Below are 15302 nucleotides of genomic sequence, written 5' to 3'. Positions count from 1 at the left end.
GGGCCTCTCACTCAGGTGCTTTCAGAGCACCAAGCAATGCTGCCATGGCAGCAATTCCCCCGCCTGCTTACTTGTTCTTCGCCTCTACACAGTAAATTCCTTAAGTTATTTTGCCATTAAATCCTCGGTGCGAGAAACTAACCAGAAGACTCTCATCAGCTATCTGTTGAATCAAACTAAATTTGGAAAGGAAAATTAACGAGTGTTGTTCGAAGCTGGGTACAAAAATATTGTAGATAAATCATTCTTTAATCATCGAACGGCTGTAAAAGGTAAGGATTATTTAACCCCGTTTTGTGGATAAGGAAATTTAATCTCTGGAGTTCTTTCAGTCACTTGAGCAAGATACACAGCTGGCCCCAGTACAAAATCGTCGTCGGGCTGGTATTCGGCGCTCCCAGCAGCACAGCTGCGGAGCTTCCTGCCTGCGGGGCTCACCGCGGATGCCTGTGTCCCTTGCGCAGCGATCCAAGTACCAGCCCCAGGCATCTTAGCGCCTAGACCCCACGCGTCCCGCCCACTCCCACCCGGATGCACCGCCCCTCCTCTGACGCCCCGCCCCCGCCGGGCTGTCCCGCACACATCGCGGTCTGCCCGGATGCCCCGCCCACTCCGCGCCCCGCCCACTCCGCGCCCCGCCTGAGTGGAAAGAGCCCAAATGTATAACAGGGCATGCCCTGGTACTCCGGAAATGCTGAGGAAAACTACGCATTTAGGTTTTAGAGATCCTAGTGGGCAGGCAAACCAGAATCTGGGGGGCGTTCCCTGCAGAGCGGTCACCTACAAATCCTGGAACCACTGTTCCCCTCACCCCCGCAGATACCAGTCAGGCCGTTGTGCTGGACGTGTCTCAAAACTCGACTCTCGCTTTTTAGACCGAGGGTGGTTATAACTCCAGCAGTCACAGCAAGGATTTGTTTTGTTTTTTCCCCAGACTCTTCCAATTTTGTCAGGCTGTAAACAATGACTTTGCCTTATAAGTTGCAGTGGAATAGGAAGAACTTTAAAGAGGCTTTTTAATTGAATTGTCAAGTCGGAGCTTTTGAGGCTTCTCCGAAACTTAACTTGAATTGCGGCCCGAACTGCATCTTTTCCACAGCGCTGAACACATTTCAGTAGTGTTGTGCTTCTTTGAGCAATGTTTTCCTCCCCCATGGAAGCTACACTCTATGCGTCACTCCCTTTTCTTGTTCCTCTGGATTGACTGTAATCCGTGGTCAGGCAGATGTCTGCTCAAAGGAGAACAAGTCCAACCTGGGCACCCACCTGGGAATTTTTTTATTTTGTACTGGGAATTGAACCCAAGGGTGCTTTACCACTGAGCTACGGCACTTTTTTTTTTTTTGAGACAGTATCTCGCTGCGTCGCTTAAGGCCTCCCCACATTGCTGAGTCTGGCCAGGAACTTGCAATTCTCTCGCCCCCCCAAGTCGCTGAGATTACAGGTGTGCATCACTATGCCCTGCCTCCATGGGCATTTTGGACCCCAAGGCCTTGGTTCCAGGTCTGATCTTCTCCAAGATACCCTGTACACCAGCCATGGAGAGAGCGCTCACCATTTTTAAACTTATCTGTTTGTCAGTCTCCCACCTAGACTATGAACTCCTAGAGCAGAGACATTCTTATCAATACCTGACACTGAGACATGGTGGAATGAGTTGGCTCCTTTAGCAGTAAATGAGAGGACACTTTCCAAGAGTGTGAATTGTCACTTTGGCCTATGGAGGGTTGCTACAGAATGCCAATCCAGATGAAGTCTCAGGCATTGGAAACAAGTAGGTAGCATTTTAAAAATTTGATCTGCAGTTAGATTTTGAGGCAAATAACAACAAAGTACCACATTTTACATCTACCCTCTCCCCTCATTTCTCACCACACATATGTAGAATTTACTCTGGAAACTGAAACTGCTAAATTGTTTATATTTAATTAAAAGACCTTTATTTATCTTAACCCTCCTCCACTTATTTCCACGCAGAAAAAATATTGAGTAGACTAGGAATTACTTTTAATGATCAAAGAGTTGTGCATATGCCTTTTCATTTCACAAAGGAAGGAATTCGTGCTTAACCTCATCTCTGACATTCAGTTACTGATGACCCTTAAATTTGAATTGAGTGCTGCCTGTGCTTATTATATGTTTATCTAACAGTGCTGCCTACCATTTCTCAAAGAAACATTTTTTAACATATTCAAGGCTGTAAGAAAAGCAGATATGGCTGGGCACAGGGGCACAGGCCTGTAATCCCAGTAGTTGAGGAGGCTGAGACAGGAGGATCACAAGTTCAAGGCCAGCCTCAGCAATTTAGTGAGACCCTGTCTCAAAATTTAAAAAAATAAAAAAGCGCTAGGGTTGCAACTCAGTGATAAGTTGCTGCTGGGTTAAATCCTCAGTATCAATCCCCCCTCCCCCCAAAAAAAGCAGATTTTGTTTTTTGGTTTTTGTTTGTTTGTTTTATCATAACATCTCAAATACTCCAGAATTCTGAAGGCAAGATAAGTGGTCATGCCAAAATGCCAAAATGTAGCCTTAGGTCTGTTTTATTTAGCTTTTTTGAGGCTGTGACTAACAGACCCAACCAGCATACTTGTAGGAGAGGAAAAATTTATTTGGAGGCTTACAGTTTCAGAGGTCTTAGTTCATAGAAGGCTGGCTTCATTCCTCAGGACTGGAGGTGAGGCTGAACATCATGGCTGGAGAATATGGCAGAGGGAAGCAGCTCACACCATGATCAGAAAGCAGAGAGAAGGACTCCACTGGCCAGATACAAATATGTACCCAAAGCAATGCCCCAATTCCCACCTCCTCCAGCCACACCCTACCACTTCAGTTACCATTTGGTTAATCCCTATCTGGGGATTAATTCACTGATTGGGTTATTAAGACTCTTACAACCCAATCGTTTCTCCTCTGAACCTTCTTGCATTATTTCACACATGAAACAATGTCCTCCTTTTGGGGGACACCTCACATCCAAACCATAACAGGTTCCTTACTCTGCTTTCTCCTAAGTTTTTAAAATTCACAATTAATGTTCTTTCAACATGATCTGACTAAAATAGCTTCATTTTCTGAAGCAAAAAGGAACATGATTTATTGACCTTATTTAACCAGAGGAAACACATGGTGTCATTTAACACTAACTCCAGATTTGGCCAAATTTTTAGAATGAGCAATGCTTTTGATTGAACTAAACATCTTCTGCAGAAAGGAGTCATGCAAAGCTTCATTTGCTCAACTGAACAGAACAGGCCAAGCTTAAAATTATATTCCCTTGAATATACAACCACAGTAACTCCTCATGTACAAACACAAGAATGGGATCCTAAATAGAATAAGTTATACTCTATGTATGTATAATTTGCCAAAATACTTATGTCATGTATAAAAAAGAACAAATTTTTAAAAATCTAAAAAAATAAAATTATAGAGGCTGGGGTCGTAGCTCAGTGGTAGAGCGCTTATCTTGCACGTGTGAGGCACTGGGTTCAATCCTCAGCAACCCCTAAAAATAAATAAACAAAATGAAGGTATTATGTCCATCTACAACTAAAAAAATTTTTTTAAAATATAATTCCTGTGATTCTACAGGTTATTAATATATTTGGTTAAGTGACTGAATACATGTAACCAAACTCATTATTTTCAGATACAACATTTGGAAATGAATGATTGCTGTTCAACTGGTTCTCAAGTGGACAATACAACCCATTTACAGACTTCTATCACAGCCAGGCACAGTGTCAGGCCCGTAATCCCAACTATAATGCCTCAGTTACTCAGGAGTCTGAGGCAGGAGGTTACAAGTTCAAGGCCAGTCTGGGAAATTTTGTGAGACCTTGTTTCAAAATAAAAAGACCTGGAATGCAGCTCAGTGGAAGAATGCTTACCTACCATGTTCAAGGTCCTGGGTTCTATTCCTGGTACTGAGAGAAAAAAAAAAAAATACATGGCAGTGGGTTATAGACTTTGCAAAATCATAGATTTTTCTTGGAGGATCAGTGTTGTTGAATGGTGATTAGCCTAAAACATTTTACATTACAAATGACATTATGTTGGGTCCCATGGCACATGCCTGTAATCCCAGAGACTGGAGAGGATGAGGCAGGAGGACTGTGAGTTCAAGACTTGCCTCAGCAATTCAGTGAAACCCTCAGCAACTTCGAGAGATCCTGTCTCAAAATGATTTAAAAAAAAAAAAAAAAAGATTGGGGATGGAGCTCAGTGGTAAAGTGCCCCTGGGTGGTTCAATCCCCAGTATTGGGGATATATATATATATATATATTCACATATATAAATACATATACACATATATAAATACATATTTGTGAATATATGAATATATATATGAAAAGAATGAGACATTTGTATGAATTTTACAAGGAAATTCTGAAAAAAAAATTCTGCAGCACCAACATCATTTCTTCAACTCCCACTCCCACCCCCAGGATATGTATTCACTTTCCTTTTCTTAAGGATTGAGGGAAGTTTAAGATATTCTAACCTTATACGTTGATATTAGCCAGAGCTCACTATGAGGGAGGAAAGCTAGTTAAAGTTGGCATTTGCTCCATTTTGGTCTGTATCATTCTAGTCCCCCTCCCTCCTCCTCCCCCTCCCAGGTCTGCTAACTCCCAAAAAAGCTCAACTTAAGCTTATATTACCTTTTAAAGGTTTCCTCCTGACATGTTAAATGAGGCATCAGAAACAAAAAAAGAAACACCTCATGTTCTCACATGTGGAAGCTAAAAAAGATCTCTTAGGCAGGGGTTATAGCTCAGTGGAAGACCACTCCTGTGAGGCCCTGGGTTCCGACTCCAGGAGTGAAGGGGTAAAAATGGGGAAAGGGGAGAGAGAGTTGATCTAATCTGATAAAAAGTACATTATTGGTTACAAGAGTCTAGGAGGGATGGAGATGGGGTGGAGAGAGGATAGTTAATGAGTAGGGAAGTGCAGTTGGATAGGAGGAATAGCTTTTCTTTTTTTCTTTCCTTTTTTTTTTTTTTTTTTTTTTTTCTTTTATTATGGTGCTGGGGATCAAACTCAGGGCCTCACAGAATAATTTCTATAGCACAGAAGAATAACTATGGTTGATAATGATTAATTGTATATTTCAAAATAGCTACTAGAGAAGAATTTGAATGTTCCCAAAGAAATGAGCACTGTAATGGGGAAGATGAGCACAACAGAAAGTGATAGGAAGGGAGAGTAAGGGGGAAAATGCAGAATTAATTTAACAAAATCATGTCATGGGCATATATAAATATACCACAGGGAATTTCACCTTTATGTGTGTGGAAGGCACCCATCACGGATGGATAAATGAATGAGTAAAGGGATGATCAGTGCAGTGGACCAGGTATAGGGGGAGGGAGGGAGGAACAGTGGAGGAATGGTGACTGCAATGGAGTCAGACAGATTCCATGCATGTATGATTTTGTCAGGATGAGCCCAGCCACTATGTCTTAACTATAATGCTCTAATAAAATAAATAAATAAAAGGAAATTTTCATTGTTCAACATAATGGATATGCCATTTATCCTGATACGATCATACACATTGTATATATGTATTGAACTATCACATTGTACCCCATAAATATGCCAACTAAAATTTGAAAAAATATGCTAAAACAAAGATCACCTTTTTAAAGCTACTTTTGAGGACTGCAAAGAACAGCACCAAACTGTTACAAACTTTTTTTTTCAGTCCTAGAGATTGAACCCAGAGGTGCTTTACCACTCAGCTACATTCCAGTCCATTTTATTCTATTTTGAGACAGGGTTTCACTAATTTGTCTAAGCTGACTTCCAGCTTCTGATCCTCCTGCCTCAGTTTCCCAAGTCACTGGGATTCTAGGTGTGCATGACTATGCCAGGCTTTCTATTTTTTTAAATTGTCTCACAGTCTTAAGTATTGTGTAAGCCCGTGATCTTAGACAGTGCTGTTTTTCTTAAATTGATGGTCCTTTTCCTGAGATTCTAATTCCCCACATTCATTCCAGTTTCTCCTGTTCTGAATCCATACCTCTGTTCCGATTTGTTTCTAAGAATGTCTGCCTACTTTACAATAGAGATAATAGTTGAATGTAGGAGTTGTTTCCTGGTTAAAATCTGCTATGCCATTGTTGCTTTTTTTTCACATTGACTAGAGGTAAACATAGTTGATTATTTCATTTTATGTAATTTATAAACATGTGTCTTAAATTTTTCCCTATATTTCAGCTCCTCCAGTTTTCGCACAATACTTGAATAAAACCTCTAAAATAAAACTTGCTAAATTCAAAAAACCATGATCAAAAATGCTTGGAAAATAAATAGAGATAATATTCTGAATGATGGATTTATTTTAAAGATCCTGTTAACAACCTAACAACACTCCCTCCCCTCACCTGCCAGTCAATGAGATAGAGCCAGACAGGAAGGAAATGATTATAGCCAGTTGAGAGAGAAAAGAAGGACACTTATTTACAGACTTCTCATTATGCTCTAGGGACTCAAAAGGCCAAATCCAGGAAGAGAACAGGACAGGGTGAAGAGACCCAACTTTGGAACAGATTTATACCCACTCATTCACTGAAGATATTATTATTTATGAGGAACATGCAGGCAGGCTGGTAGAGGACAGAGAACATGTGACTATGGATTTGATTCTAAACCCTGTCATTAACTATAGCACAAATTATGTTTCCTATCCAAGAAAATAGTAACTTAATGCTGGGTCTTGAAAGGTGTGCAATTAACTCATACCAGCACTGGGCAGAGGTTTTAAATTAGACAGATGTGATTTATATTAATATGGCCTAATGTGACATCAAAGGAGCAGTTTGGAAATGTTTTCTTTCTTTCTTCAAATGGGCTTTGATCTGGTGTGCTCTCTCATCTTGCCAGGATTAGTATGATGACTAGAGACTCTGTTAGAAATAGACTGCTACTTAAGGACTTGCTGTGTGGCTGCATCTGCCCTTCACTGAAATCAATTTCCTGCATAGAGATGGGACCATCATTGGTTCTACTTAAGACAAAGCAAAATGAATGCAGGGAGTTTTAGTACTTTGACCAACATCAAGAATAAGCTGGTGCACTCCTGTAATCTCAGTTACTCAGGAGGTTGAGCCAGGAGGATCACAAGTTTGAGGCTAGCCTAGGCAGCCTATCAAGACCCCGTATCAATTTTTTTTTTTTTTTTTTTTTTTTTTTTTTTTTGCGGTGCAGGGGATGGAACCCAGGGCCTTGGGCTTGCAAGGCAAGCACTCTACCGACAGAGCTATCTCCCCAGCCCCCCATATCAATTTTTGTTGTTGTTGTTGTTGTTCCAGGGATTGAACCCAGGAGTGCTCAACCACCAAGCCACATTCCCAACCCTTTTTATTTTTTATTTTTTGGGATAGGGTCTTGCTAAGTTGCCTAGGGCCTCACTAAGTTATTAAGGCTGGCTTTGAATTTTTGATCCTCCTGCCTCAGGCTCCTGAGCTGCTGGGATTATAGGTATGTGCCACTGTGCCCAGCTCAAAATACATTTTAAAAGGACTGAGGATACAGCTCAGTGGTAGTATGCAGGAGGCTCTGCGTTTGACCCATAATGCAAGAAAGAAAGGAAAGAAAGAAAAGAGAGACAGAGAGAGAGAGGAGGAGGAGGAGGAGAGAGAGAGAGAGGAGGAGGAGGAGGAGGAGGAGGAGGAGGAGGAGGGAGAGGGAGAGAGAAAGAAAAGAAAGAGAAAGAAAGAAAGAAAAAGAAAGAAAGAAAGAAAGAAAGAAAGAAAGAAAGAAAGAAAGAAAGGGAGGGAGGGAGGGAGGGAGGGAAGGAAGAAGAAAGCAAAAAAAGAAAGAAAAGACATGAAGAAAGAAAGAATAAAAAACCCTGGGGTTGGGGATGTAGCTTAGTAGTAGAGCATTTGCTTAGTATGCACTGGACACTGGGTTCAATCTCCAGCATCAAAAAGAAAAAGAAATCTTTTAAAATACTATTTTTACAAATTATTTTATTGAATGGTCTGCTATTTTTCAAACATTTTATTGTATAAGATAAATTTTTATAATATATATACATATAATTCTAACACTTGAAAATTAAATATGTTCAGTATATAATCAGTGAAATATAAAGACAAAGCAAAATATGACTATTTGATTTTTATTGTCGTGTGTGTGTGTGTGTGTGTGTGTGTGTGGTGCTGGAGCTGCAACCCAGAGCCTCTCACATGCTAGACAAGTGCTCTACCACTGAGTTATACCCCTGGCCCTATTTTATTTTGAAAATCCTCATATCCTCTACTAACTTACTTGATGCAAATAAGCGAGGAGGAGCAAAAATACACTCTATTCCAGTAAATAAAATGGAGATCTCAAGTGCCCTTTTTTAATGTTGGTGAGTTCAAAAGTAATATATCTTATTTTCATGTATATCAATTTATCTTATGACCCAAAGTGGACATTTGTCATTCTTTTTGTCTTTCCAGCATCCAACCACTACTTCCTACATTGAAAAAGCTTACAACTTCACTACAGAGGTTGGAAAGGCTGAATAGTTCCTTCCAAGTTTACTTTTTTTTTTTTTTTTTTTTTTTTTCAGTGCTGAGGACTGAACCCAGGGCCTTATGCATGCAAGGAAAGCACTCTACCAACTGAGCTATATCCCCAGCCCACCCAGGTTACTTTTCATCTAGAGCAAAAGCATGTCACCAAGGTTCCCTCTGTCAGATGCACCTCTTATTGAATTCGGAGCCACTGATTGAAAGAAGTAGAGACATACTAACTTTCTTCTGACACAGCTGGTTACCATGGTAGTTCCAGTCACCACCCTCCAAAGGCAGTGAGAACAGACATTTCCTGCCCTTGACAGAGAATGATGTTGCTAGTGATGCACGTGGCAATGTGTATGCCCAGGGGACTCTCTATGTAGCACAAATTTGGATCTAGTTCCCAGATCCTCTGTGGCCTCTGTCTGATTCTCTAGCCTCCTGACAAGTCTATGATCTGTTTGTGTGTGTGTGTGTGTGTGTGTGTGTGTGTGTGTGATCTTTAAAATGAATTTGTTTTCTGTGTAAAATGGCTTGAGTTAATTTCTATTGTTCATAACAAAAACCTCAGCTCATATAGAAATCAATGACAGGAGTAACTACAGGCAACAACCTCTCAGGAAATAATCTGGGATTGGTTATTTGGACTTCTTATGACAGAAGATCCATGAAGTACTAAAAGAGCCCGTGCCACACCTAGGCTAACCAAGAGAGCATCTGGGGTTCTCCTTAAAGGTAAAGCTTTGGAGAAACCCCTAGAGGGCACTGACATAGAACCATGAGAAAGTCACAAGAATTGAAGACCTGAAGGAGTGGGCAGTTAAAAAAAAAAACAACGAATGACCAGTTCAGAATCCTAAATTTTTGGCTAATGATCAGCTAAAAACAGAAAAGACCTTCTGTGATAGTACTTTAAGGAAAATGTATTGCTCACAGAGTCTGACCTAAGGTAAATAAAACCAAACTCAACATTGAATCTTACTGACTTGTGAAATTATCATATTAGTTAAGTTCACAACTTCCTCAGTTATAAAAAGCGAAAATTAGAACCTGATTGGCAAAGAAGTTTCCTAGAGACTCGATTAGATCATATCTGAAACCCCCAACATGTTCTGAGCCTCCCTTGCTTGTGAATGGAAGCTGCCCTACTTCCCTTCATGTGATTTTTACCTTGCTTTATTTGAAGAGCTTGCAACACACATCTTGACCTGCTTGTAAGGAGAAGTTCATTCTTCACTTGCCCTCCCATCCTTTGTCCCTAAGTCATTACCAGAATCAGAACCCTGTATGCCTATTACAGAGTGAGACTAAGAGGGGAATCATTTTGCCAGTTTATAGGGGAAAGAAAAAGAAGAAGAATACATAAAAGTGGTACTCTGCAGGCTAGATCAAGTAGGAAAGATTAAAATTTTAGATTAGACTGAAATTGTCAATGTGGGTAAAATTATCAGCAACTCTGAAATCACTGGGCTAGATCAAATAGCTGGAGCAATTCTACTTGTGTCCTCCATTTTTTTATTATAAGTTGACCCACTGTGGCAAACTACTACCCAGATCTGCTACAAAGCCTCAACTAGAACTGATGATGCAGAAAGCCTTAAAGGAGGTAGGAACCGGATTATATAACTGCAGTAGAGTAAGAAATTCTTCCTTTACATATGGGTGGGTTCTTGAACGATGATACAACTTTCCTTCTTTCAGCCTAAAGTGATACTGAAGGCAGCCAGTTGTGTTTCTGAACTTCACTGACCTGGTGAATGCATCATTCTCCGAGGGCTGTTGAGATCACCAAACTTAGGGTACACCTCTGTGATTAACAGTGGAGATCCTCAGGTGCTTGTTTACTCACACCAACCTTACTCATATGTGACTATTTTGAAGCAATTGTTAAACCAAGTGAGAGAAGTCTTAGCTAAGTCTTGAGTTGTCATTCCCACCAGTACACAATATGGGTAAGCCTTTGTAGTCTGCCCTAGCTTAACCATGCTAATTGAAGTTCAGATGCCAGAAATTCCTAGGTATAATATAAAGAAAATAACTCAAAGGCTTAAGGAAAAAGGAATGTTGAAGCAGATTTGTAAAGGGTGAACTGCTCACTTATCTCCTATGTCCCTTATAGGACTGGAAGACACTGTTTATTGAGCTCTTGAGAAACACTGAGAAAAGCAGCACTAGCATCTTGACTATTGCTATAATGGCTGTCAGGAAATACTCCAGCTGAAATGCATGCTCTGATTTCTAAGGGAATAAAACCCATGATCCAGGGGTAGCAGAGGTTAGATGGCAAGGTAGGTGTCATTATAAATAAAGGCATCAAGGCCTGGGACTGTGGCCCAGTGGTAGCACACTCACCTAACACACATGAGGCACTGGGTTCGATCCTCAGCACCACATAAAAATAAAATAAAAGTATTGTGTCCACCTACAACTCAAAAACATATAAATAAATAAAGGCATCAAGGTCGGAGTCATTTTCAGAATGATCTGACCTGCAGTGACTGAACAATTATGGGTTCTGTACAAACAAATTATAGGGCAGACCATGAAAGGTCCTCCCTGTTCTATATAACAATAACGAAACAAGAGAATCTCTAGGATTAGTGACTAGAAAGGCTCTCTTTAAGTCTCCTTGGTGGAGATTTACAGATTCACAACTAATAAGACCTGGCAAGCAGGAAACAGTAAATGAACAAGATGACTCAGTGAACACCTGCAGCCTAGAAGAGAAAGTAAGTCCCACAAACACAAGATGCTTCTAAGGTCTAGAGCCGGTTGAGATATTATCTTCTAAGTAAAGGTTAAAATGACTGATAACCGAAGCTATTAAAAAGAATTTACCTGTGCATGTCCATAATCCCAGTGGCTCAGGAGACTGAGGCAGGAGGATCACAAGCTCAAGGCTAGCCTCAACAACTTACCAAGGCCCCAAGCAACTCAGTGAGACCCTGTCTCAAAAGCAAAACAAAACAAAACAAACAAACAAAAACTGGGAATGTAGATCAGTGTAAAGTGCCTCTGAGTTAAATTTCCAGGAAACGCCACCCCCACAAAAAAATTCATCTGTCAACAAAATATCTATAACTAGTACTGCAGCTAGAGAGCTAATCTTCCATAAAGAGCTTCTTTATATTTATGAGTAAATCCAGCAACACAACAGAAAAATAGGGAAATGACCAGGATGGATAATTCATGATAAAAGAAATATAAACTTTCATGGGTAAGAAATGAACTTTCATTGGTAAGAAATGGTATCTTGCTGGATGTGGTGGTGCACACCTGTAATTCAGTGACTTGGGATGCTGAGGCAAAAGATCACAAGTTCAAAGCAAGGCTCAGCAACTTAGGAGGCCCCAAGCAACTTAGTGAGAATTTGTCTCAAAATAAACATAAAAAGGGCTGGTATGGGGATGTGGCTAGGTGATTAAGTGCTCCTGGGTTCAATCTCTGGTCCAAAAAAAAAAAAAAAAAGGGGCATCTTAGGCCTGGTGCAGTAGTACATTAGTATATGCCTAACATTCTAGTTACTCAGGAGGCTGAGACAGAAAGATTACAGATTTGAACCAGCCTGGGCAAGTTAGCAAGATCCTGTCTCAAAAAAAAAAAAAAAAACACATATATATGCATATATATATACATACACACACATACATACATATATATTTTTAAATTATATATAATATTCAATTATATATAATTATGTTTTAAATATATGTGTGTGTGTGTGTGTGTATATGTATATGGTACTGGGGATGCAGCCCAGTGGTAAAGAACCAAAATTCCAAATATATGAAAGATGCTTAACTTGATTCATCATAAATAATATGCAAATTAAAACTACTAAGAAAGATACCATTTCTTTCTTTCTTTCTTTTTTTCTTTCTTTCTTTCTTTCTTTCTTTTTTTTCTGTACTGGGTATTGAGCCCCTGAGTGCTCTACTGTAGAGCAATATCCTCAGCCCTTTTTATTTTTATTTTTTTTATTTTTATTTTTTTTTAGATTTTTGAGTTTTATTGAAATCTTACATGAACAAGAAATTGGAAATACAATCACATCAAAGAACAAATTGTCACGGCTTTGACGTTTAAGCCAAACAAATTTTGTAGGGCAGATTTTCAAAAAAGTGTGAAGTTATAACAATTTAAAAACACAGTTAACCTACTTCTAGGAATGCAAAACATACAATCATAGGTTATTTTCAATACAAGAAAACTTAAATTTGTTTGCTTTAATTTCTTAAAACTACTAAGACAAAGCACTAGCTTGTATTTTTATTTACAGCATACTTCATACTCCTATGTATTCTATCCCAAATCCAAAAAAAAAAAAAAAAAATTGAAACTGTCCAAACCAAAGGTTCTGTAAAATCATGATTTAACAGCTTGTTCTGAAGCTAAAATGAAGCCTGAAACGATAAAAGCATGGTAATCCCCAGAATAAGGGAACTATGCAAGCCCAATAATGTCCAAGAGCATTTATGAAAAGAAGAAAAATAAAAAGACTTGAGTATATACACAATAGTGATTTCTTCAGCCCAATACAAATGGCAGCAAATTGCTACTTAAAGATGAAACTGTTAAGCCAATTATTTTTTTTTTTTGAAGAATGTAGATCTAGAGCCAATCGTATCTTGCCAGTATCATTTTCAAGCCCTCACTTGTCTATTTCCACTGTTGCCTATAAGTATCCTGATAAAATTCCTGGTTGTCATTATTGTAACCATAGTTACCAGAATAGTCACCACCTTGCTGAAGCGGTTGCTGAGCGATGGGTTGGGAACCCCAGTTCTGTTGGTTGTTGGTCTGACGACGCTTGGAATCAGGTTGGTTGTACCCATCTGCCTTTCTCTTGCCTCCTACATTGCCCCCACGATTGCCCCGAGCTCCACGGGAACCACGGCCTCTCTGCTGTTGTGCAGGACCCCCTCTACCACCCCTAGAGCCTCTTGGTGGTCCCAAAGGTGCCCCCCTCTGTGAATAGCCAGCTCTACCTCTTGGAGGTGGTGCTCCCTGCCCCCTTGGTGGTGGTGCTCCCCGCCCCCTTGGTGGTGGTGGAGCACCTCGCCCTCCCCTTCCTCCTCCTCTTCCTCTTACTGCATAGCCATCATCATAGCCGTAGTAGGGGTCTTCGGAGCCGCCACGATAGTCGTGATAATCATAACCATAGTAATCATCATAGTAATCTTCATAGCCATAGTAATCTGGAGGGTAGCCATATCCACCTCTCCCTCCACCACGACCTCGACCTCTAATAGGAGGTGGCATGTGAGGGGGAGGGTGATAGTAATAATCTTCATATGCAGTGCTTCTGGAGGCCTGTCTAGTAGCCTGGCGCTCTTTCCTTTTCTTATCTGGAGGTTTAGCTAAGACTATTTCAATTTCTTCCCCTTCTATTTCTTTTCCGTTCATTTCATCCATGGCCTTTACAGCAGCTCCTCGGTCTTCAAAATGAACAAATGCATAATCTTTCAACTTCTTTACTCTTTCAAGTTTCCCAAATTCAGAAAATGACTTTTCCAGTATTTCTTCTGTCACAGTAGTAGCCAAATTTCTTACAAATAAAACTTTCACCTTGGCCATGACTTCTGGATCTGGTTCTTTCACAGGGTCAGCCCATTCAACTGTAACTACATTTCCCCATACTTTTACTTTTCCACTCATCAGCCGGCGTCTGGCTTGTGCTGCTGACTTGTGATCCTCATATTCAAGGAAGCAGAACCCCCGATTCTTCTTTTTGTCATCAGGTTGATGATAGAGAATAACGTCCACCAAACCCTCTGTGACTTTACTGAACTCTTCCAGGATGTTTTCTTTAGTCTTATTCTTTGGGATGGATCCAACAAAAAGTCTGTTGTTTGCCACAGAAATGCATACGCCAAGGTGTTTACCAGGGCGAATTTCAGAGCTGTCACACAGTTTAAGAGCTTCCTGTGCAGCTTCTTTTCCACAGAAGGTGATAAATGCATACCCTCTGTTCTGACCAGACAGAGGATCCATCATAAGTCGTCGTAGATCCCAAATGGGTCCAGCCTTCTCAAACAGGGGCACCAACTCATCCTCATACAAATCTCTTGGTATTTTACCTACAAAGACCTTGAGCAAGCTTCTTAATCAACGAGTTTCAATTTCTTCAGCTCTGTTCCAATGCCAGGCTGAACACCAGAGTATACACTGTCTGGTGGAGGACCACCATACTTCCTCTGTCCTGTGGTGACATCCAGAGTATAACCAGTCCTCTCAAGCAAGGCCTTGATCTTGGCTTCATCGGATCCCTTGGTAGACTCTTGCACCTTGCTGCCCTGTTTCTCCCTTTGCCTGTAGGTCTTCATAACTCCACATAAAAATGCACTTTTGTTCTGAACATGTGATAAGTCACTTTCCTTGAACTGTTGTAGTACAGACAAAGCTCCTTCTTCATTAAATTCCCTGAGAGCATCAATTGCTCTTTCATCAAGATCGACATAAGCTACCAATCCAGGGCAGTGCGGGGGTCGGCGGCCGGCCCGTGAGAACCGGCGCGAGGCGCTTTGAAAACGACTAGAAATGGCGCGCGCGCCACCCCCTCCCCCACTCATGGACAGAGACCAGCGCTTTTTATTTTGAGACAGGTCTTGCTAACTTGCCCAGGATGAGTTTAAGTTTATATTTGAGATCTTTCTGCCTCAATCTCCCTAATCGCTGGGATGACAGGGATGCACCATCACACGGAGCCAAACTCCCCATTTAATGTTACCTCCAATGGACAAGGCCTCAAACTTTGCCCCCCTGCTCCCAACACTCACATT

At 40.7% G+C, this 15302-nt stretch overlaps 1 protein-coding gene across 1 annotated transcript; it reads right to left on the bottom strand.

The window, feature by feature from the left end:
• Positions 1-13064: 13064 nt before the first annotated feature.
• On the bottom strand, positions 13065-15021 carry LOC124958817 (heterogeneous nuclear ribonucleoprotein R-like). The gene is made up of 2 exons (XM_047517305.1): positions 14654-15021; positions 13065-14612 (listed from the first exon to the last, which is right to left on the bottom strand). Exons 1-2 carry the CDS (start codon positions 14844-14846, stop codon positions 13180-13182), a joined length of 1626 nt encoding a protein of 541 aa, XP_047373261.1. The 5' UTR covers positions 14847-15021; the 3' UTR covers positions 13065-13179.
• Positions 15022-15302: the final 281 nt, after the last annotated feature.

This window comes from Sciurus carolinensis, chromosome 11 (genome assembly GCF_902686445.1).
Source record: "Sciurus carolinensis chromosome 11, mSciCar1.2, whole genome shotgun sequence".
Classification (NCBI taxonomy): domain Eukaryota; kingdom Metazoa; phylum Chordata; class Mammalia; order Rodentia; family Sciuridae; genus Sciurus; species Sciurus carolinensis.
The sequence above is the reverse complement of the archived record's forward strand: the minus strand, read 5'-3'. Positions and strand labels throughout refer to the sequence as shown.

Excerpts from the sequence above, each read along its gene's own strand:
- LOC124958817 (XM_047517305.1), bottom strand. The coding sequence starts at position 14,846 with ATGAAGACCTACAGGCAAAGGGAGAAACAGGGCAGCAAGGTGCAAGAG. Across the intron at positions 14,613-14,653 it reads TCAGCCTGGCATTGGAACAG|AGGTCTTTGTAGGTAAAATA; the intron begins AGCTGAAGAAAT and ends GAAGCTTGCTCA.